The sequence below is a fragment of the Esox lucius genome, chromosome 11 (genome assembly GCF_011004845.1).
Source record: "Esox lucius isolate fEsoLuc1 chromosome 11, fEsoLuc1.pri, whole genome shotgun sequence".
NCBI lineage: Eukaryota > Metazoa > Chordata > Actinopteri > Esociformes > Esocidae > Esox > Esox lucius.
Window position 1 is genome coordinate 46,589,344 of NC_047579.1, and position 24,578 is coordinate 46,613,921.

Below are 24,578 nucleotides of genomic sequence, written 5' to 3' on the forward strand. Positions count from 1 at the left end.
ATCAACTCCTGGCACACAACAAGATATGATGTGCGGTTTTCTTCATTTATTAGTTTTTATTATTTAATCATTCCTTACTTTTGATAGCCTCTGTTTATATTGAGATGTTACCCTAAAGAGAATGATTACAGTATTGAAGAAGATAGGTATGTTTATCGATAATCATTGCTATATTGGATAACAATTCGGGCCCAAACTGGAGACCTGGTTGTAAAGAACTTTCTGTTTTCCCCATGTCTGTGATTATTTTTATGAAAAATAATATGTAAGTTACATAAATAAATAACCCATTACCCTGAATGAATTACAAGGGACGAACATATTTCAGATTTGATCTGTGGGTTTTATTTATTGAATGTTGTTATTTTAATTGACACCACCAAAAAGAACACGTGCTTCTGCCTTCTTTCTTTAACGGTATTTCTCAGACAGGGCCAGGGCAAGTTGAGCCAGGAACTTGTCCACTGACACGTGCACTTCAGGGGTGAAGTCACCAGGAAACAGCATGGCAAGCGCAACTAATAGGTTGTGGTTGATGATCTGGGGAGGTGAAGAGAAACGTAAACAATATTTAAAGCATATTTCATTGTGTCCCTGAAAATTGTAATCTGTTGGGTTTTCTAACTTATTATAATGGTGATACACTGGATCTACTGAGGAAGAAAACATGCTGGGATCTAAGCAATTAATTCACCTTGAAATTGGCGGGATCAATTCGCAGCATAAAGGCATGCAGCTCGCTGAGGTTGAGAAGACCAGCACTGAGATCGTCCATCTTTTCCACGGCATTCATAACGCCTTCCATAATGACTGCACCGTGCTTTCTGACCTGGGCAGAACCGGGGCTCAGGTCCTTCCAGTGGGTGAAATAAGTCTTGGTCTGTGGGTACACCACCAGCGTCCTGGGAAGTGAAAGCATACAAGTCAATAATTAAATACGATATTTTTCACTAAATGCCATGCCTTGGTAAAAAGTGTTTGACACGTTCCAAATGTTGGTAACCAGTTCAAAAGGCACCTTTGTTGAATAACCATGAATCTATATACTCTGACCCCACTCTTTAGTTGATACGCACTGGTACAGCGGAACTTCAGTTTGGTCAAGTTCCATTTTTATGCTTCTGTCGGCCTATGGTAAGACATTATCAATAGGTCTTGATTAATTACCTGGAAATTGCCTCATTGCCAACATCCCCAGCCTTGTCACCAATCTTGCCAAAAAAGGCCTTGATGGCAGCCTTGTCTTTAACGGAGAGACTCATTGTTGCTTCAACTTCTTGACTTGCTGCCAGCAAACTTAACAGATTTGACTGTTTTTTGGCCCTTTTTATGTATTGTCTTATCGGCCATAGTACAAGGAAGGTGCCGAGAAACCCCACCTCCAAAGGAGCTCCATTGGTTAGGCCTATCTGTTATCATGATGTGCCATCTTACTGGTTTAGAAAACAGTTTCTGGCACACAGCAAGATAAAATGTGCAGTTTGGATATTTTAGGAATATGTGTAAATGTTTGGATAACCATAGGTATTATAAAACAACTTGTTTTTTACAGATATTTTCTTGTTTGGTTTCATTTTGTTCTACTTTTTTGTCAATGTTACCTAAAATGTATTAATATAATTACCTACAACTTGATAAAACTTTCAGTTTGAACATATATTTATATATTTAAGGAAATTGTGTACAAAAAACACATCTCACATAGACTAACAACTATGTTCATTACAATAAGACACCTACAAACTGTTAACCGGTAATTACAAATCACATGCATCATTTTCTCACTGTTCACAAAATTTTCAAATGTTTTCTCAGTAGTTGATACAGCCAGCCAAAACTTTAATATATCAGGAAAATACTTTTTATTGGTCACAAACATTTGTATACCATTTTCCAAACACAACAAGCAAAACTAGAATTCGTTAAATGCTTGGTTGCACATGATATGTTTTCAATCAGCCTCAAATTGATATCTGATGAGTTAGTAGTACACACAACACAAGAAATGCAAGTTCCCTAATTGTTTACACAGCTGTCTTAATTGCAACAATTAGAAAAGGCGAAAAGAAAAACAACAAAGAAGAAGAATGAGAAGGGGAAAAGGAAGAGGTATAAGAGTGAAAGGTGGTGGCCAGGGCAGAGGACAATTGAAGAGAGGAACATACAATTACATAAATAAATACATAGATACATCCGTCATAGGCGGGTGAAAAGAGAAGTGTTTTTGTCCCGGATTCAAAAATGAATACCTTTGGGGCACGTCTAAAATCTTCTGGTAAGTTATTCCAGTTGTATGTAGCATAACTGCTAAACACAGCTTCTCCATGTTTGATTTGGACTCTGGGCTCTAGTAGCTGTCCTGTTTCCATGGATCTAAGAGCCCTGTTCAGTTTAAATTCTTCAAATATATCAGAAATAAATTCAGGGCCTAAACCATTCAGTGATTTATGAACTAATATTATTTTATATAAGTGAACTACTGATTACTTGTGAATTCTCCCAGTTGGTGAAATCAGATTGAGATGGCATCTATTTTCTGCAATGGTACTTCAATTCTTGGAAAACAAAAACTTGACACACTTAGAGGACAATTATTACTTATATAATTTAACAAAACTACAAAACTCAGTAGCTTGACAAGATTTACTGGGATAAATCTATTTATGACTGTTTTTGTGATTTGAGCTTCCCAAGACATGCCTGGTGGGGGAGTGGGACATTTTAACATGTACTTCAACTTACATCATACTCTTAAGAGCTGATCTGTCGATTCCCCAAGGTACACCATGAAACACCAAATGACAACATCTCTGGTCATGTTGATGCTAGGATTGCTTGGAGCCTGAAATGACAAAAAAACTTTCAAGTTAATGGTTTAAAAATACACTGACTTAAACATTTTTTTTTAACACTAGGCGAACTATATTACTGTTGAACAAACTCCTATCAAGGATCCTTGATGTTTTGTCTCTGGGACCTGTCATTACTGAAGTTCCCAGGGAATTAGCTATGAATCCAGGAAGTCATTGGTCCCAACAATAAATTCTCATAAATCCTCAACACTTTACACCTTTTTTTTGTATGGATTAATAAATTAATTTGTCACCTTTGGTCAGAGCCAGACTAGCTGTTTCCCCGTTTTGATATGATCAGCTAGTATGCGGCTAGTTGTAGCTTCATATTTATAGTACAGGCATGGGAGTGGTATCAATCTGAACATCTAACTCTTAGAGAACACAATAAGCTTATTACCCAAAATGTTGACCTATTATGTATCTAATGAAATGGCTACTGAGGTGTATTCAAACTATTTAAAAATGTATGCAATTATTTCATATTATTATCAATTATTTTGCATAGAAACACATTACCTCTTGTAGATTTAAGTAATAAGCAAATTATATGCCAGCGGTTTGATCACAAAATTCCTAAAATAAAATATTAGCAAGCAAAATACTAATTGAAGGATACCTTTTGAAAGATTGTCTGCAACCTCAACCCCATGGTCCCATTGGAGTGTAAGAGCTTCAGAAGCCTGGGAGTGTATTCATCCAGCTTGGACATGAACTTTGGTTCAAGGGGCACCATTGTGATTCTGTGAAACTCATCCTGGATCTGAAAGATAATGAATCCAGCTTTAAAGCTTCAAATATTCCAGGTGTACATATTGTTCATAACATTTTTAAAAGCAAGAAGTAACCTAAATGTGATCCTTTTTATATCATTTTATGACCACATATGCTGATTGTTTACCTTCAGAGTATAATCAGCTGTACATCATGTTAATGTTTTGACTAGCATACTACAATCATCAATACTGGTAGTTCCTCACATGCACTTTCAAAGATTATTTAAAATGATTCCTGTTAGCATCTGTATAACCACATAATGCTACAAAAACCAAATAATTCTGGAATTTGAGCTTGAAAATATGATCTAAAAAATTGTTGACAGCAACATGAAACCCATTTTGTATGTAAGAGCTACATATGCAGATCCACCAGTACAGTCCTTCACAATAGACTAGGAATATTTGTAATTAGCATGCACTTGGAACTCACATGAGATTTCTCAAATAGAGCGGGCAATCTGGCTTTGATGTCCTCTAGGCTGGGTGTGAGGTTAACGATTTTGTTTCTTCTGTGTGCAAATGTTTTGGAATTTCTTTCTTTTCTCACTTGGTTATTGTTCATTTTCCCTCCTTCATTAAGCAACGGAATCCTCTCTTGTTCTTGACTTTCGGGTTCCTTGAGAAAAGTAAATTTCATGACAAGTGCCTCAGCAACATCACCTATCTGTGCACTTGATGGATAGGCTGTATATGTATATATAGTTTCAGACAGCTTCTCAAGTTTGTCTGCCTTTACCTTTGAGGTAGTCAAAAGTGTTCCATTCTTCTTGTAGTCTTCAGTAGCTCATTCAAGGTACATCTCAGTTTCGTATGCCAACTGTGGAATGGGGACCTGCTTTGTCCATGGCTGACATCACTCTGTGGTACTTCGCCTAGACAGGATAATGGTGTCCTGTAAGGAAGACGTTCCAGCAGATGTATCAGAATTTGACACAGTTGATTCTGCATAAGATGCAGACTCACAGTCAGTTGACTGTTGACCAGAGGAACTGCCAGAAGTTTCATTAAGTGGAAGCAAGTTAACAAGAATTGTGAAAGTGCAAACAAACGTTATGGTGTCTTTGTGTTTTATTTGGTCAATTGTACGAAGAGAAAAGTAATCTTCAAATTCAGAGTCCAAATACTGAAGACTGAAGTCATCAGAAATTCCAAAGGTCTCCTTCAAAACAGTTTGCAGCTCCTCCACAGTGGGTGGGATTCCTGATGGAAGGACCAACTTCCCAATTCATTCATCCATTATTGCTCTGGAGCTTTGCCTCCATCTCTGCCATCCTGACAGGAACATGAACAGACAATAATTGAATATCACCACAAGCAGAAGCTTATAAAGGAGACCAGACTGTGAATAAGGAAGAGCCTGGAGTGTGCCACCATAATAATTAGAGCTAAAAACATTTAAATAATTAATAATCTCAGAGAATGTTAAAATAATGACATTATACAATAATTCTATATACAAAATGTTGTCATTGTAATAAAAAATAACAATATTATTCATAAAACAATTTTAAATATATTTTTTCTTCATTACATTTAATAATTTGTCTGCATTTGTCTACATTTGTTTCCTGCAATAGTCTACATCAGTTTTACATTGAAATTGTTAAGATGTTATGAAAAAAGGACACTACTGTTACATTTTCATATAAATAGGCTACAACACAGATACTGCAAGATGCCAAACCTAATTTAAATTACCTAAAATCTACAACAATGTGAAGTTTGAGTGTAACCAAGCGTTTTCCTCCCACACTGTAAACAGCCAAGGTGTACGCATCACCAAGATTCTGCTGCTCCAAAATAGCTATTTTCCAGGTGTCCTCCTTAGATGCTCTTAATATCAGGCAACAAGTAATTTTACAATAAAATATACTCTGTTGTCCAAAATGGCTTTCTGAATAATCTCAGCAAAGTCTGGTAGTCCACCAGTAGAGCCATATGACAAGATCATCCCAACAACATACCTTGTTCCATAGTAGGTGACAGAGTTAGCTAACTTCACAGTCGACAGAAACGGGGATGTTTCTCTTAAAGCTTCCTGTATGTCTGATTGCAGCACATTTAGAGGCACTTCAGATATTTTTGTGACATACAATGCCTGTTTTCCAACATTTGTATGCAAGTGGTATGCCATCATCATTTGATGTCTTGTAGAAAGGGTAACAACACATTTTTGAAATTGTTAGTGTCCCTCACAACTCACAAACTTTCAACTAGTCAACTGATCAAATGTTCACCAAGATTGTCAGCTACAACACAGTGTACAGTTCCTTTAATATTTTTCCCAACACTAGAAATGTAATTACCTTTCTGTTCAAGAGTGGCAAGATCCTTCAAGAGTGGTTCCAAAACTGCTTTGTATCCAAACTGTTTGACATCAACAGCTTTGCAAAGTAAAGCTAGATGTATTGATGTTAATGCAGATTGCAACTTGGACAGCACATTTGCCAAAATCCAATAAACGGCTGTTATTTTGTGTGGTGGGTTACACACCTAAAAGTCATCAACATAAAGGATTATAGAGAGTCTTGTTTCTTCTCCAGCATAGAAGTCATTTTGCTTGAAAGATTTTCTAAAAATGTATGTAATATAACCAGTACTGTCTGAATGTCTGGATAAGATTTCCTTTGCAATCTCTTTATTCTTCAAGTCTTGAGAATAGGCACATATTGAAAGGTCTTATATTCAACACTATTAACACACTGGAAATGCACCTTAAAATACCTTCTTCTTTTAAAAGCTGAACCAAGTGGACCACCTGCTCCAAGTGCTGTACTAATGGGATGAAAGTTGCACAAGTGTTCTGCCGAGTCAGTTATGATGGCCTGGTCAACAATGCAGTTATTTAACTTCAATGTTGAATCAGGTAGGTTTCTGACAACTGCAACAGATGCTGAAGTTGAAATGAACTGAATGTCTTCAACTAAGGAATCAATGCACTTCACTGAGGCATTATAGATGGTTTTAAAGCTTCAGCAGAAGTAAGCCAATTTTTTGAAGAACCAAGTACGATGCACTTTCCTGATCACAATCCAAACTAGTGCACTCACCATCACTGGCCCCTGGTAAATCCGAATGTTCAACAGTCTGATTATGGTGACTCTTGTGCACGTCCTGCTTAAAATCACTCAAAGAATAGGATTTGTGTCTTCTGCTTTAGTGTATATATTTGTCCGAAGGTTGAGTTCTTCAAATACACAAAAGACAGTTTAATGGCTCTTCAGATGATTTCCAATATGCTGAAAGTAATCATTCTCTGTAGAACAACAAGCATTGCAAACAAAACACTTAAAAGCAGACTGTAGACTTTCTGCAGCTGCATGGTATCTGGACAAATTTGTACAGAGGGCACTCTGTGTTTTAAATGTGCAAGGGCAACTGTCAAACAGGCATGGTTGGGAATGCCCATGACCAAACGTTACGTGTTGTAGTCTGTAATGCTTTCATAGATTCTCCTTTGTGGCAGACAAAGACTTGCAGATCTTACACTTCCATTCCATAAGCCAAAACCTAAGGTCATGAGAAAAGAAAAGGAAGATGCAGATCCATGCATCAGATTTAAGGCAACTACACCAAGGTCTCTAATCACATGAGGAAAATAGGATAACTTTGGTTTATGGGTACAGAGAAGTTACCAAAGATCTTACAGAACTTAATTAAAGCCATCTCTGTATAGATGTTTTTTTTTTAACAGATGTTACTAAATTAAGTACTTTCTCTAACATTCCACCTAAGAACCGCAACATTCGGATGCCTCACAACAGACTTCAAGTTAATACAGACATTACAACTTCTCTCTCAAATTATTAACCTTGTGTTCTTAATATGACTGTGATGGTTTACATTTTCTGTCGAGTAGGTATTTCTTTCAGACAAGGCATATCTGTTAGACATGGGTCTGATAAGTCAAGGATAACCCATCTCACTTGTGATTTTGGTGTAAATATTAATGTAAGCAATATCTTGTGTATATATTATGAATGTTTAGATTAAGAAATCCAAGTTTGAGAACCTGCCTTTGCAACTGAATGTCCTGACTAAACTGGACTGGACTAAAATAGTTCACAGTTAAACTACCCTGCTGTTTGTGTCTTGGATCATTCTCCATGTCATCCCCTAAATGCAACTAAATTTCACAAAAAGTGTCTCTCCACGCTGTGAGAGCTGATATTTTGTTCTGCCAAAAAGAAAAAACAACCAAATAAAATGTTAAATGTTTTTTATATTAAGAAGTATAGGGATAGTAGTGCAGTTCAAGAATAGGTAAATTATAATTTCACAAAAGGAGTCTGTTCCCAAACGTGAAAATGAAACCCTCCCATATTCCTCATAAACACTAACGACAAAAACATATTCAGATATGCATATAGGAAACGACACGTTAACAAACGAACACGAAAACGATGAAAAAGGTTTTTGTTTGAGCACTTTATTTGTCCTTCAGAATCGATACAGCTTTTTTTTCACTCTAGTGGTACTGTCTGCCCAGGGAGCTCACCACCACGGCAAGGAACTTCTGGAATGCGGCCTGTACATCAGCTGTGAAGTCGGAGCCCATTCTTGAAGCAACGACAATAGTCAGGCAGTCAGCCAGCAGCTGGAAAAGAAAAGGGAGCGTTTAAAAATGTACGCCGTAACGATATTGCCATAATCAGGAGGAATGAGACCTTGTAAAATAAAAATAAATACTAATTTACCCTGAAGTTATCTGGATCCACGTGTAATTTCTCAGAGTGCAGCACGCTCAGCTCGGCGTAGGTGGCCTTGATGTCATCCATATTCTTTACCGCCTTGTCTAGTCCACGCAGTACAGTCTTTCCATGAGCTGCGACCATGGGGTTTGCCTGGATGGCAGCCGCATTGTAAAGGTTTCCGAAGTTACCGAAATACCTCTGGGTCCAGGGGTAGACGACCAGACACCTGTAAGGGAATAGGGATATTTTGTAATTTTCACCATTCCTAATGTAAAGGATGCCTTATTTGAAGCAGCTTGGTATGAAAAAAAACACCAAAGACCTGCCAAAAGCCGCAGGGCCAACATCCTCGTAGTCCATCTTTCCGAAGATGTTCTGGATTGTTGCGCGCTCGAAGTCTGTCCACTGAACCATTTTGACGTTTGTGAGGAAGCTATAGGCTATCACTCAAGATTATGATATGTACCCCTGAAGAGACAGCTTATATAGGTCAGCTTAAGCATGTTGTAGCCACCCCCAGTGCCAACAATTGGTTCAAGTAGCTGTTTGAGTGGACTGGGTTTACGCTGGGGGTTGTTCAAATGTGTTGTAGATAGCCTCCCGGACAAGGCTAAATTAAAATCACCAACAGACAAGTTACAGTATTGTTCTTCTATGCCTTTTTCACTATTTTCCTTTTTTCCTCAACATTAACGGTTATTATCATAATTGATTCGTATATTTAGCGTGTGCCATTTTATTAAAATGTAAATGTTGATAATGAAATGTTACTCTTGACAGACGTTTTTTTTCAATTTGAATTGAATAGTTTTGTAAAATTTGTTTTGTAAAATTAGGGTTTCTACTTTGATGCACAAGCTATGCAAACCCCTTCTAATGCACAACATGGGTCAAAAATGTCCCGTATTCATTCCCTATGTTATTTCATGCATGGCTGTGTGTTTCTTTGCTCTGTCTTTTGAAATAAATGTATTTAATCATATAATATTAAAAAAACTCAATAAATATCTTGTTTTTCATTACCATATTGTATTTTTTACATTTACTTACTTTCTGGAAAAAAACGTTTTGTATTATTACATCAACTTTACCAATGACAAGTACATCAGCTCCCAAATGACCCAAGTATGCAAGTGTGATTATAAGCATAAAGACATACTATAATAATACTTTTTGTTAAAATATTTATTTAAACCGTGATTTGGACCAAAAATTATACAGTAAATATTTAAAATATCCATCCATCCATCTTCTCCCGCTTATCCGGGGCCGGGTCGCGGGGGCAGCAGTCTAAGCAGGGATGCCCAGACTTCCCTCTCCCCAGACACTTCCTCTAGCTCTTCCGGGGGGACACCGAGGCGTTCCCAGGCCAGCCGGGAGACATAGTCCCTCCAGCGTGTCCTAGGTCTTCCCCGGGGTCTCTTCCCGGTGGGACGGGACCGGAACACCTTCCCAGGAAGGCGTTCCGGAGGCATCCGAAAAAGATGCCCAAGCCACCTCAGCTGACCCCTCTCGATGTGGAGGAGCAGCGGCTCTACTCTGAGCTCCTCCCGGGTGACCGAGCTTCTCACCCTATCTCTAAGGGATCGCCCAGCCACCCTGCGGAGAAAGCTCATTTCGGCCGCCTGTATCCGGGATCTTGTCCTTTCGGTCATGACCCAAAGCTCATGACCATAGGTGAGAGTAGGAACGTAGATTGACTGGTAAATCGAGAGCTTCGCCTTGCGGCTCAGCTCTTTCTTCACCACGACAGACCGATACATCGACTGCATTACTGCAGAAGCTGTACCGATCCGTCTGTCAATCTCCCGTTCCATCCTTCCCTCACTCGTGAACAAGACCCCTAGATACTTAAACTCCTCCACTTGAGGCAGGCACTCTCCACCAACCTGAAGTGGGCAAGCCACCCTTTTCCGACTGAGGACCATGGCCTCAGATTTGGAGGTACTGATTTTCATCCCCACCGCTTCACACTCGGCTGCAAACCGTCCCAGTGCATGCTGAAGGTCCTGGTTAGAAGGGGCCAACACGACAACATCATCTGCAAAGAGCAGAGACGAAATTGTGTGGTCCCCAAACCTGACACCCTCCGGCCCCTGGCTGCGCCTAGAAATTCTGTCCATAAAAATTACGAACAGAACCGGTGACAAAGGGCAGCCCTGCCGGAGTCCAACATGCACTGGGAACAAGTCTGACTTACTGCCGGCAATGCGGACCAAGCTCCTGCTTCGGTTGTACAGGGACCTGACAGCCCTTAGCAAAGGACCCAGGACCCCATATTCCCCAAGCACCCTCCACAAGATGCCGCGAGGGACACAGTCGAATGCTTTCTCCAAATCCACAAAACACATGTGGATTGGTTGGGCAAACTCCCATGAACCCTCCAACACCCCGTAGAGGGTATAGAGCTGGTCCAGTGTTCCACGGCCCGGACGAAAACCACACTGTTCCTCCTGAATCCGAGGTTCTACTATCGGCCGTATTCTCCTCTCCAGAACCCTGGCATAGACTTTCCCGGGGAGGCTGAGAAGTGTGATCCCCCTATAGTTGGAACACACCCTCCGGTCCCCCTTCTTAAAAAGAGGGACCACCACCCCGGTCTGCCATCCAAGAGGCACTGTCCCCGACCGCCACGCGATGTTGCACAGGCGTGTCAACCAAGACAGCCCCACAACATCCAGAGACTTGAGGTACTCAGGGCGGATCTCATCCACCCCCGGTGCCTTGCCACCGAGGAGTTTCTTGACCACCTCAGTGACTTCAGCCCGGGTGATGGACGAGTCCACCTCTGAGCCCTCATCCTCTGCTTCCTCAATGGAAGACGTGTCAGCGGGATTGAGGAGATCCTCGAAGTACTCCTTCCACCGCCCGACGACATCCTCAGTTGAGGTCAACAGCTGTCCACCTCTACTGTAAACAGCGTTGGTAGGGCACTGTTTCCCTCTCCTGAGGCGCCGGATGGTTTGCCAGAATCTCTTCGAGGCCAGCCGATAGTCCTTCTCCATGGCCTCACCGAACTCCTCCCAGGCCCGAGTTTTTGCCTCCACAACCACCCGGGCTGCAGCCCGCTTGGCCTGTCGGTACCCGTCAGCTGCCTCAGGAGTCCCACAAGCCAACCAGGCCTGATAGGACTCCTTCTTCAGCTTGACGGCATCCCTTACTTCCGGTGTCCACCACCGGGTTCGGGGATTGCCGCCTCGACAGGCACCGGAGACCTTACGGCCACAGCTCCGAGCGGCCGCTTCGACAATGGCGGTGGAGAACATGGTCCACTCGGACTCAATATCTCCAACCTCCCTCGGGATCCAGTCGAAACTCTGCCGGAGGTGGGAGTTAAAGATCTCTCTGACAGGAGACTCGGCCAGACGTTCCCAGCAGACCCTTACAGTACGCTTGGGCCTGCCGAGTCTGTCCAGCTTCCTCCCCCGCCATCGGATCCAACTCACCACCAGGTGGTGATCAGTTGACAGCTCCGCCCCTCTCTTCACCCGAGTGTCCAAGACATACGGCCGCAGGTCAGATGAGACGACAACAAAGTCGATCATCGACCTGCGGCCTAGGGTGTCCTGGTGCCACGTGCACTGATGGACACCCTTATGCTTGAACATGGTGTTCGTTATGGACAAACTGTGACTAGCACAGAAGTCCAATAATTGAACACCACTCGGGTTCAGATCCGGGGGGCCGTTCCTCCCAATCACGCCCCTCCAGGTGTCACTGTCGTTGCCCACGTGGGCGTTGAAGTCCCCCAGTAGAACAATAGAGTCCCCAGTCGGAGCACTTTCCAGCACCCCTCCCAGAGACTCCAAGAAGGTCGGGTACTCTGCACTGCCGTTCGGCCCGTAGGCACAAACAACAGTGAGAGACCTATCCCCGACCCGTAGGCGCAGGGAAACGACCCTCTCGTTCACCGGGGTAAACTCCAACACATGGCGGCAGAGCTGGGGAGCTATGAGCAAACCCACACCAGCCCGCCGCCTCTCACCATGGGCAACTCCAGAGTGGTGAAGAGTCCATCCTCTCTCAAGGAGTGTGGTTCCAGAGCCCAAGCCGTGTGTAGAGGTGATCCCGATTACCTCTAATCGGAACCTCTCAACCTCACGCACCAACTCAGGCTCCTTCCCCGCCAGCGAGGTGACATTCCACGTCCCTAGAGCTAGTTTCCGTGTCCAGAGATCGGGTTGTCTAGGCCCCTGCCTTCGACTGCCGCCCGATCCTCTTCGCACCGGCCCCTTATGGTCCCTCCTGTGGGTGGTGAGCCCACGGGAGGGCGGCCCCACGTCGCCCGTTCGGGCTGAGCCCGGCCGGGCCCCATGGGGGAAGGCCCGGCCACCAGGCGCTCGCATACGAGCCCCAACCCCGGGCCTGGCTCCAGGGTGGGGCCCCGGCTGCGCCATACCGGGCGACGTCACGGTACTCAAAATGTTTTTCTTCATTTAGGGGGTTTTGAACCGCTCTTAGTCTGACCCGTCGCCTAAGACCTGTTTGCCTTGGGAGACCCTACCAGGGGCATATAGCCCCAGACAACATAGCTCCTAGGGTCACTCGGGTACTCAAACCCCTCCACCACGTTAAGGTGGCAGTTCTTGGAGGGGTATTTAAAATATATTGTCACAAATAACACAAACATATTATTGATAACCGATAACACTGCTATTGAATTGTAGTGGAAATGTATTGGAACTGTATTGGAACTGTACTCCTGCCTGATGTCCTCCTATGGCTGGGTGGTGGCTGGATTTTGTTTTTTGATCCCACATTTTCCCATTGCCTCTGTAATATGCTTTTGGAGGTGTGGTGTGCTCTCCATGCACCTCTTCATATGTGGCATGACAAGCTCTCTGCCCAGCTCCTTAATGAATAGCCACCATGCATTGGTCACACCACCCATGTAATCAGGGTGTTGTGCCGGGAAGGTGTAGACATTGGTCATACCACCCATGTAATCAGGGTGTTGTGCAGGGAAGGTGTAGGCATTGAGGGGGGAAACATCCAGCACATAGCTCACCATGTTTAATGTTGCCATTTAATCCAAATTCTGAGCAATTCAACTATTCTACAGCAATTCAGTTCAATTTGGATGGCTTCATGACAGGCGGTATGTCCGGCTCGTTCAGACGAAGAGTCCCCACGATGGTCAGTTTATTCTCAAGGATCTTCTCAGCAAGAGGGACAGTGGTGAAGAAGTTGTCCATTGTGATGTTGCGACCTATGATATGATTTATAAATAGTTGCCCGTAGTTAATGTTTCTAATTGCAAACATTTACAAATATCAAAAGTTCCTATCAAATTCCGTACTGAATACATATTGGTCATTCCTTACCCATGTGGCTAAAGGATATGTAGAAATCATGTATACAGAAGACATTCAATGAATACCTTGAATATGTAATACTATAATAGATTTATTTCAACGATATAGCAAAAAAACATTAAATCGTGCATAAAATAACAGGGAATGAATATGGGTCATTTTTTACCCATGTTGTGCATTAGAAGGGTAGTGATACAAAAATGATTTTTATTCAAAAAGTAAGAAATGAAAAATGAAAACAACTATGTATTGTTTTCATTCCTCAATTAACAACAAGTTAATTGAGGAATACCTGGAGTACTGAATTAAGAAATGAATTTAATGCAAAGATATAGAAAATAAAAACTCAGTCGGGTCACTTTTGACCCATGTTGTGCATCAAAAAAATGCAGCTAATTATGTAAGTAATCAACTCCTGGCACACAACAAGATATGATGTGTGGTTTTCTTCATTTATTAGTTTTTATTATTTATGTATTATTTATTTGGTTATATGTAGGCCTATACATATAGCCTAAAGCCTGATTTCATTGACCATTCACTTCATGTATAAAGTATTCTAATTATTTGAGCTGTGTTATAATTATATTCTATTTTTTGACCTATGCTATTCAAAGCAAGTGAGTGATTGAGTATTACTCATATGGTGAAAAACGAACCGTTCCACGGTCATTGTTATCAACAACACCTAAACATTTGAAGATTAAATTAAATCTAATCCACGGCTTGTCTTTAGAAAACAACCCCTGGTTCATTCATTTCATTAAATATATATTTATATACAATTTTTACAATATATGTAATTATAACAATAATAATGACGTGATTGTTATATGTTAACGTAGGCCTCCAGGGGTTAACAGTAATGAGCTAGATCACTTAAGGAATGAATGAAGGCGATATTGACTACTTTTGATAGCCTCTGTTTATATTCAGATGTTACCCTAAAGAGGATGATTAAAGTAATGAAGAAGATAGGTATGGTTATCGATAATCATTGCTATATTGGATAACAATTCGGGCCCAAACTGGGGACCTGGTTGTAAAGAACTTTGTGTTTTCCCCATGTCTGTGATTATTTATGTAATATGTAAGTTACATAAATAAATAACCCATTACCCTGAATGAATTACAAAGGACGAACATATTTCAGATTTGATCTGTGGGTTTTATTTATTGAATGTTGTTATTTTAATTGACACCACCAAAAAGAACAAGTGCTTCTGCCTTCTTTTTTTAACGGTATTTCTCAGACAGGGCCAGGGCAAGTTGTGCCAGGAACTTGTCCACTGACACGTGCACTTCAGGGGTGAAGTCACCAGGAAACAGCATGGCAAGCGCAACTAATAGGTTGTGGTTGATGATCTGGGGAGGTGAAGAGAAACGTAAACAATATTTAAAGCAATTATTTCATTGTGTCCCTGAAAATTGTAATCTGTTGGGTTTTCTAACTTATTATAATGGTGATACACTGGATCTACTGAGGAAGAAAACATGCTGGGATCTAAGCAATTAATTCACCTTGAAATTGGCGGGATCAATTTTCAGCATAAAGGCATGCAGCTCGCTGAGGTTGAGAAGGCCAGCACTGAGATCGTCCATCTTTTCCACGGCATTCATAACGCCTTCCATAATGACTGCACCGTGCTTTCTGACCTGGGCAGAACCGGGGCTCAGGTCCTTCCAGTGGGTGAAATAAGTCTTGGTCTGTGGGTACACCACCAGCGTCCTGGGAAGTGAAAGCATACAAGTCAATAATTAAATACGATTTTTTTCACTAAATGCCATTCCTTGGTAAAAAGTGTTTGACACGTTCCAAATGTTGGTAAAATTTTGTATTTTTTCATGTTCAAAAGGCACCTTTGTTGAATAACCATGAATCTATATACTCTGACCCCACTCTTTAGTTGATACGCACTGGTACAGCGGAACTTCAGTTTGGTCAAGTTCCATTTTTATGCTCCTGTCGGCCTATGGTAAGACATTATCAATAGGTCTTGATTAATTACCTGGAAATTGCCTCGTTGCCAACATCCGCAGCCTTGTCACCAATCTTGCCAAAAAAGGCCTTGATGGCGGCCTTGTCTTTAACAGAGAGACTCATTGTTGCTTCAACTTCTTGACTTGCTGCCAGCAAACTTAACAGATTTGACTGTTTTTTGGCCTTTTATGTATTGTCTTATCGGCCATAGTACAAGGAAGGTGCCGAGAAACCCCACCTCCAAAGGAGCTCCATTGGTTAGGCCTATCTGTTATCATGATGTGCCATCTTACTGGTTTAGAAAACAGTTTCTGGCACACAGCAAGATAAAATGTGCAGTTTGGATATTTTAGGAATATGTTTAAACGTTTGGATAACCATAGGTATTATAAAACTAGTTTTTTACAGACATTTTCTTGTTTGTTTTCATTTTGTTCAACTTTTTTGTCAATGTTACCTAAAATGTATTAATATAATTACCTACAACTTGATAAAACTTTCAGTTTGAACATATATTTATATATTTAAGGAAATTGTGTACAAAAAACACATCTCACATAGACTAACAACTATGTTCATTACAATAAGACACCTACAAACTGTTAACCCGTAATTACAAATAACATGCATACATTTCTCACTGTTCACAAAATTCTCAAATGTTTTCATAGTAGTTCATACAGCCAGGCAAAACTTTAATATTTCAGGAAAAAACTATTACAGCTCTTTTTATTGGTCACAAACATTTGTATACCATTTTTAAACACAACAAACAAAACTAGAATTCGTTAAATGCTTGGTTGCACATGGTATGTTTTCAATCACCCTCAAATTGATATCTGATGAGTTAGTAATACACACAACACAAGAAATGCAAGTTCCCTAATTGTTTACACAGCTATCTTAATTGCAACAATTAGAAAAGGCGAAAAGAAAAACAACAAAGAAGAAGAATTAGAAGGGGAAAAGGAAGAGGTATAAGAGTGAAAGGTGGTGGCCAGGGCAGGAACGGTTGAAGAGAGGAACATACAATTACATAAATAAATACATAGATACATCCGTCATAGGCGGGTGAAAAGAGAAGTGTTTTTGTCCCGGATTCAAAAATGAATACCTTTGGGGCACGTCTAAAATCTTCTGGTAAGTTATTCCAGTTGTATGTAGCATAACTGCTAAACACAGCTTCTCCATGTTTGGTTTGGACTCTGGGCTCTAGTAGCTGTCCTGTTTCCATGGATCTAAGAGCCCTGTTCAGTTTAAATTCTTCAAATGTATCAGAAATAAATTCAGGGCCTAAACCATTCAGTGATTTATGAACTAATATTACTTTATATAAGTGAACTACTGATTACTTGTGAATTCTCCCAGTTGGTGAAATCAGATTGAGATGGCATCTATTTGTGCAATGGTACTTCAATTCTTGGAAAACAAAAACTTGACACACTTAGAGGACAATTATTACTCATATAATTTAACTAAACTACAAAAATCAGTAGCTTGACAAGATTTACTGGGATAAATCTATTTATGACTGTTTTTGTGATTTGAGCTTCCCAAGACATACCTGGTGGGGGAGTGGGACATTTTAACATGTACTTCAACTTACATCATACTCTTAAGAGCTGATCTGTCGATTCCCCAAGGTACACCATGAAACACCAAATGACAACATCTGTGGTCATGTTGATGCTAGGATTGCTTGGAGCCTGAAATGACAAAAAAACATTCAAGTTAATGGTTTAAAAATACACTGACCTAAAAAAAAATGTTTGAACACTCTGCGAACTATATTACTGTTGAACAAACTCCTATCAAGGATCCTTGATGTTTTGTCTCTGGGACCTGTCATTACTGAAGTTTCCAGGGAATTAGCTATGAATCCAGGAAGTCATTGGTCCCAACAATAAATTCTCATAAATCCTCAACACTTTACACCTTTTTTTTGTATGGATTAATAAAACAAGATGTCATAACATATGTTAATCAGTGAGCTTTTGCTGTTAGGCAAAATTTGTCACCTTTGGTCAGAGCCAGACTAGCTGTTTCCCCTTTTGATATGTTAAGCTAGTATGCGGCTGGTTGTAGCTTCATATTTATAGTACAGGCATGGGGGTGCCTCTTAGAGAACACAATAAGCTTATTAACCAAAATGTTGACCTATTATGTATCTAATGAAATGGCTACTCAGTGTATACAAACTATTTAAAAATGTATGCAATTATTTCATATTCTTTTTGCATAGAAACACATTACCTCTTGTAGATTTAAGTAATAAGCAAATTATATGCCAGCGGTTTGATCAGAAAATTCCTAAAATAAAATATTAGCAAACAAAATACTAATTGAAGGATACCTTGAGTAAGATTGTCTTCAACCTCAACCCCATGGTCCCATTGGAGTGTAAGAGCTTCAGAAGCCTGGGAGTGTATTCATCCAACTTGGACATGAACTTTGGTTCATAATAATTAGAGCTAAAAACATTTAAATAATTAATAATCTCAGAGAATGTAAAAATTATTACATTTGCCAATTAAAATTATTATACAATAATTCTATTTACAAAATGTTGTCATTGTAATTAAAAATAACAATCATTTTTATAAAACAATTTTAAATATATATTTTCATCATTACATTTAAAAATGTGTCTGCATTTGTCTACATTTGTTTCCTGCAATTGGCTACATCAGTTTTACATTGACATTGTTAAGATGTTATGAATATAAATGGGCTACAACTCAGATACTGCAAGATGCCAAACCTAATTTAAATTACCTAAAATTTACAACAGGTATGACGTTTTATTGTTACCAAGCATTTTCCTCCCACACTGTAAACAGCCAAGGGGTACACATCACAACGTTTCTGCTGCTCCAAAATAGCTATTTTCCAGGTGTCCTCCAGTTGAAAAGACCTTAGATGCCCTAACCCATTTTAATGGTCTTACCTGTAGACTTACCCTAACCCATTTTAATGGTCTTACCTGTAGACTTAACCTAACCCATTTTAATGGTCTTACCTGTAGACTTACCCTAACCCTAACCCATTTTAATGGTCTTACCTGTAGACTTAACCTAACCCATTTTAATGGTCTTACCTGTAGACTTACCCTAACCCTAACCCTAACTCATTTTAATGGTCTTACATGTAGACTTACCCTAACCCATTTTAATGGTCTTACCTGTAGACTTACCCTAACCCTAACCCATTTTAATGGTCTTACCTGTAGACTTACCCTAACCCATTTTAATGGTCTTACCTGTAGACTTACCCTAACCCTAAACCTAACCCATTTTAATGGCCTTACCTGTAGACTTACCCTAACCCTAACCTTAACCCATTTTAATGGTCTTACCTGTAGCAGCGACCGGAATTCGTCTGGGATTGGATCTGGAGTCTTCTTGTGAATTTATCTGTGATTAACCATGCAAATTGATGATAACAGCCTTCTGAGCCTACCAGTAGGCGTAGCAGGCCCCTTCTGACCCATATCTATGAGGTTGATAACCACTGATAATGCCCATTCAATCCAATGATAACATTCGAACCGGGGGAAGTCGTATGCCATCATCATTTGATGTCTTGTAGACAGGGTAAGCAACACATTTTTGAAATTGTTAGTGTGCCTCACAACTTGCTTAAAAAACCTGTGTTGAGATGTGTTGAGTCCATAAACCAACCAGAGGCCCGTATTCTTCAATCGATGCAGGATAGTGTTCCAAATAATGGTGTTTGGGTGTCAGTCTCTCTTCAGGAATAACTGATAAGAATCTGTTACGATGTTCAGATATTTTAAAGTCAAGGAATGCAATAGTTTCAACTGTGCGAACAGGAGAAACCAGCAATTCATCAATGTCTTTTAAAGTCAGAAGAACCTGCCAGGCAGAATCACCCTCAGGTACCCGCGAACCAACAATGAGTGGCAACAACCGTATTAGGGCCCAATTTTCATGGGCATTTGAGCCAAATGCCTGAAGGCTCTTATAAGAACCCTTATAAGGAAACGTGATAAACTCATTAAGTACAGTCAAATTGAAGTACTTCTTGGTGAAAATCTGAAAACACAATGCTAGTTCCCTTGGGACTATGCCTTCCAAAAGGTCATGTAGTACCCAGAGACAAGGTAAAAGTGATTCAATTTATCAGTCAAGGGATACAACAGTTTTACGCCAAAGCAATGCATTAAATCTGAATTTCCTCTCAGAGTTTGCACATGCAAATATGAAGATAAAAAAAAAGATGCAGATCCATGCATCAGATTTAAGGCAACTACATCAAGGTCTCTAATCACATGAGGAAAATAGGATAACTTTGGTTTATGGGTACAGAGAAGTTACCAAAGATCTTACAGAACTTCATTTAAGCCATCTCTGTATAGATGATTTTTTTAACAGATGTTACTAAATTAAGTACTTTCTCTAACATTCCACCTAAGAACCGCAACATTCGGATGCCTCACAACAGACTTCAAGTTAATACAGACATTACAACTTCTCTCTCAAATTATTAACCTTGTGTTCTTAATATGACTGTGATGGTTTACATTTTCTGTCGAGTAGGTATTTCTTTCAGACAAAGCATATCTGTTAGACATGGGTCTGATGAGTCAAGGATAACCCATCTCACTTGTTATTTTGGTGTAAATATTAATGTAAGCAATATCTTGTGTATATATTATGAATGTTTAAATTGTGAAATCCAAGTTTGAGAACCTGCCTTTGTAACTGACTGTCCTGACTAAACTGGACTGGACTAAAATAGTTCATGGTTAAACTACCCTGCTGTTTGTTGAAATTTTATCTTGTATCATTCTCCATGTCATCCCCTAAATGCAACTAAATTTCACAACAATTGTCTCTCCACGCTGTGATAGCTGATATTTTGTTCTTCCAAAAAAACAATCAAATCAAATTTAAAATGTGTTTTATATTAAGAAGAACATGGATAGTACTGAATATCAAGAATATGTAAATTATAATTTCACAAAAGGAGTCTGTTCCCAAACGTGAAAATGAAACCTTCCCATATCCCTCATAAACACTAACGACAAAAACATATTCAGATATGCATATAGGAAACGACACGTTGACAAACGAACACGAAAACGATGAAATGGGTTTTTGTTTGAGCACTTTATTTGTCCTTCAGAATCGATACAGCTTTTTTTCTCACTCTAGTGGTACTGTCTGCCCAGGGAGCTCACCACCACCGCAAGGAACTTCTGGAATGCTGCCTGTACATCAGCTGTGAAGTCGGAGCCCATTCTTGAAGCAACGACAATAGTCAGGCAGTCAGCCAGCAGCTGGAAAAGAAAAGGGAGCGTTTAAAAATGTACGCCGTTACGATATTATCATAATCAGGAGGAATGAGACCTTGTAAAATAAAAATAAATACTAATTTACCCTGAAGTTATCTGGATCCACGTGTAATTTCTCAGAGTGCAACACGCTCAGCTCGGCGTAGGTGGCCTTGATGTCATCCATATTCTTTACCGCCTTGTCTAGTCCACGCAATACAGTCTTTCCATGAGCGGCGACCATGGGGTTTGCCTGGATGGCAGCCGCATTGTAAAGGTTTCCGAAGTTACCGAAATACCTCTGGGTCCAGGGGTAGACGACCAGACACCTGTAAGGGAATAGGGATATTTTTTAATATTCACCATTCCTAATGTAAAAGATGCCTTATTTGAAGCAGCTTGGTATGAAAAAAACACCAAAGACCTGCCAAAAGCCGCAGGGCCAACATCCTCGTAGTCTATCTTTCCGAAGATGTTCTGGATTGTTGCGCGCTCGAAGTCTGTCCACTGAACCATTTTGACGTTAGTGAGGAAGCTATAGGCTATCACTCAAGATTATGATATGTCCCCTGAAGGGACAGTTATATAGGTCAGCTTAAGCATGTTGTAGCCACACCCAGTGCCAACAACCAGTGCCTTTTTCTCTATTTTCCTTTTTTCCCCTCAATATTAACGGTTATTATCATAAATAATTCGTATTTTTTCATTCGTAGATCATATCAGTTCATATATTTTATGACCAGCTTATTCCAATCATAAAATATATGAATGAGCAGCTCATTTTTAGAGCCTTGACATTGTAGCCTACTTTATGACATTTTTTAAGCTGCCTGTTTGAAATACAAGTAGTTGGGGGTCAAATATATGTTTTAATTAATCAATCAATTGTATTTTATAAAGCCCCTTTTGCATCAGCAGTTGTCACTGAGTGCTTAATCAACAACCTTATATAGGCAAAGTTAACTATTTAAGTACGATTTTTGTGGGGAAGTTGAATAGGCTAATAAGGAATACGTTTTTGTCATCATATTTGGTAAAACAAAATACACTGTATTGTAATGTTCGAAAATGAATTCACTCAATTTTAGCGTCTGCTATTTTATTAAAATGTACATGTTGATAATGAAATATTAATGGTTTTTTTTTATAAAAAAAATGAATTGAAAAGTTTTTAAAAAAAAAAGTGTAATGTATGCAATTAGGGTTTCCACTTAAAAAAATCCGCTAATTATGTATCAACTCCTGGCACACAACAAAATATGATGTGCGGTTTTCTTCATTTATTCGTCTTTATTATTTATGTATTCTTTATTTGGTTACATGTAGGCCTATAAATATAGCCTAAAGCCTGATTTCATTGACCATTCACTTTATGTATAAAATATTCTAATTATTTGAGCTGTGTTATAATTATATTCTATTTTTTGACCTATGCTTTTCAAAGCAAGTGAGTGATTGAGTATTACTCATATGGTGAAAAACTAACCGTTCCACGTTCATTGTTATTAACACCTAAACATTTGAAGATTAAATAAAAATCTGATCCACGGCTCGTCTTTAGAAAACAACCCCTGGTTCATTAATTTCATTAAATATATATTTATATACAATTATTACAATATATGTAATTATAACAATAATAATGACGTGATTGTTATATGTTAACGTAGGCCTCCAGGGGTTAACAGTAATGAGCTAGATCACTTAAGGAATGAATGAAGGCGATATTGACTACTTTTGATAGCCTCTGTTTATATTCAGATGTTACCCTAAAGAGGATGATTACAGTAATGAAGAAGATAGGTATGGTTATCGATAATCATTGCTATAATGGATAACAATTTGGACCCAAACTGGAGACCTGGTTGTAAAGAACTTTGTGTTTTCCCCATGTCTGTGATTATTTATGTAATATGTAAGTTACATAAATAAATAACCCATTACCCTGAATGAATTACAAAGGACGAACATATTTCAGATTTGATCTGTGGGTTTTATTTATTGAATGTTGTTATTTTAATTGACACCACCAAAAAGAACAAGTGCTTCTGCCTTCTTTTTTTAACGGTATTTCTCAGACAGGGCCAGGGCAAGTTGAGCCAGGAACTTGTCCACTGACACGTGCACTTCAGGGGTGAAGTCACCAGGAAACAGCATGGCAAGCGCAACTAATAGGTTGTGGTTGATGATCTGGGGAGGTGAAGAGAAACGTAAACAATATTTAAAGCAATTATTTCATTGTGTCCCTGAAAATTGTAATCTGTTGGGTTTTCCAACTTATTATAATGGTGATGCACTGGATCTACTGAGGAAGAAAACATGCTGGGATCTAAGCAATTAATTCACCTTGAAATTGGCGGGATCAATTCGCAGCATAAAGGCATGCAGCTCGCTGAGGTTGAGAAGACCAGCACTGAGATCGTCCATCTTTTCCACGGCATTCATAACGCCTTCCATAATGACTGCACCGTGCTTTCTGACCTGGGCAGAACCGGGGCTCAGGTCCTTCCAGTGGGTGAAATAAGTCTTGGTCTGTGGGTACACCACCAGCGTCCTGGGAAGTGAAAGCATACAAGTCAATAATTAAATACGATATTTTTCACTAAATGCCATGCCTTGGTAAAAAGTGTTTGACACGTTCCAAATGTTGGTAACCAGTTCAAAAGGCACCTTTGTTGAATAACCATGAATCTATATACTCTGACCCCACTCTTTAGTTGATACGCACTGGTACAGCGGAACTTCAGTTTGGTCAAGTTCCATTTTTATGCTTCTGTCGGCCTATGGTAAGACATTATCAATAGGTCTTGATTAATTACCTGGAAATTGCCTCATTGCCAACATCCCCAGCCTTGTCACCAATCTTGCCAAAAAAGGCCTTGATGGCAGCCTTGTCTTTAACGGAGAGACTCATTGTTGCTTCAACTTCTTGACTTGCTGCCAGCAAACTTAACAGATTTGACTGTTTTTTGGCCCTTTTATGTATTGTCTTCTCTGCCATAGTACAAGGAAGGTGCCGAGAAACCCCACCTCCAAAGGAGCTCCATTGGTTAGGCCTATCTGTTATCATGATGTGCCATCTTACTGGTTTAGAAAACAACTCCATAGGTATTATATAAAAACTTGTTTAACAGACCTTTTCCTGTTTGGTTTTATTTTTTTCAACTTTTTTGTCAATGTTAACTAAAATAAAAAAATGTCATTACCTACAACCTGAGAAAAATTTAAGTTTGAACACATCTTTATACTTTTAAGGAAATTGTGTACAAAAAACACATCCCACATAAACTAACAACTATGTTCATTACAATAAGACACCTACAAACTGTTAACCGGTAATTCAAGTTTTTCCCAATCCATTTGACATTTCTCCTGGTAACGGCTCTCAAAACAGTTTACACGTTGATCTGAACCCTTTGTAATTGTTCTAAACAGATTGTAAATTTTCCTTAATTTCATACAAATTACAAATCAGGTTCATCATTTTCTCAAAACAATGCACACAATTCTCTAACGTTTTCACAGTAGTTCATACAGCCACCCAAAACTTTAATACATCAGGAAAAAAAAAGTCAGCAATTTTTATTGGTCTTTACAAAAATCATAAACATGTATATACCATTTTCCAAACACAACAAACAAAACTATTATTCGTTAAGTG

General features: G+C 39.5%; 5 protein-coding genes across 5 annotated transcripts; all 5 read right to left on the minus strand.

Moving 5' to 3' along the window:
- Positions 1 to 322: 322 nt before the first annotated feature.
- On the minus strand, positions 323 to 1,305 carry LOC106024539 (hemoglobin subunit alpha-2-like). Its single transcript, XM_029118501.1, has 3 exons — positions 1,168 to 1,305; positions 695 to 902; positions 323 to 540 (listed from the first exon to the last, which is right to left on the minus strand). The coding sequence occupies exons 1-3, from the start codon at positions 1,260 to 1,262 to the stop codon at positions 412 to 414; spliced, it is 432 nt and encodes a 143-aa protein (XP_028974334.1). The 5' UTR covers positions 1,263 to 1,305; the 3' UTR covers positions 323 to 411.
- A 6,734-nt stretch (positions 1,306 to 8,039) lies between these two features.
- On the minus strand, positions 8,040 to 8,791 carry LOC106024542 (hemoglobin subunit beta-like). Its single transcript, XM_029118498.2, has 3 exons — positions 8,648 to 8,791; positions 8,329 to 8,551; positions 8,040 to 8,228 (listed from the first exon to the last, which is right to left on the minus strand). Exons 1-3 carry the CDS (start codon positions 8,737 to 8,739, stop codon positions 8,100 to 8,102), a joined length of 444 nt encoding a protein of 147 aa, XP_028974331.1. The 5' UTR covers positions 8,740 to 8,791; the 3' UTR covers positions 8,040 to 8,099.
- Positions 8,792 to 14,787: 5,996 nt separating this feature from the next.
- LOC114840339 (hemoglobin embryonic subunit alpha-like) lies at positions 14,788 to 15,773 on the minus strand. The gene is made up of 3 exons (XM_029123456.1): positions 15,650 to 15,773; positions 15,162 to 15,369; positions 14,788 to 15,005 (listed from the first exon to the last, which is right to left on the minus strand). The coding sequence occupies exons 1-3, from the start codon at positions 15,742 to 15,744 to the stop codon at positions 14,877 to 14,879; spliced, it is 432 nt and encodes a 143-aa protein (XP_028979289.1). The 5' UTR covers positions 15,745 to 15,773; the 3' UTR covers positions 14,788 to 14,876.
- Positions 15,774 to 20,734: 4,961 nt separating this feature from the next.
- LOC105027784 (hemoglobin subunit beta) lies at positions 20,735 to 21,482 on the minus strand. Its single transcript, XM_010900040.5, has 3 exons — positions 21,342 to 21,482; positions 21,024 to 21,246; positions 20,735 to 20,923 (listed from the first exon to the last, which is right to left on the minus strand). The coding sequence occupies exons 1-3, from the start codon at positions 21,431 to 21,433 to the stop codon at positions 20,795 to 20,797; spliced, it is 444 nt and encodes a 147-aa protein (XP_010898342.1). The 5' UTR covers positions 21,434 to 21,482; the 3' UTR covers positions 20,735 to 20,794.
- Positions 21,483 to 22,889: 1,407 nt separating this feature from the next.
- Positions 22,890 to 23,860, minus strand: LOC114840340 (hemoglobin subunit alpha-2-like). Its single transcript, XM_029123457.1, has 3 exons — positions 23,737 to 23,860; positions 23,264 to 23,471; positions 22,890 to 23,107 (listed from the first exon to the last, which is right to left on the minus strand). Exons 1-3 carry the CDS (start codon positions 23,829 to 23,831, stop codon positions 22,979 to 22,981), a joined length of 432 nt encoding a protein of 143 aa, XP_028979290.1. The 5' UTR covers positions 23,832 to 23,860; the 3' UTR covers positions 22,890 to 22,978.
- Between the last annotated feature and the right edge of the window lie 718 nt (positions 23,861 to 24,578).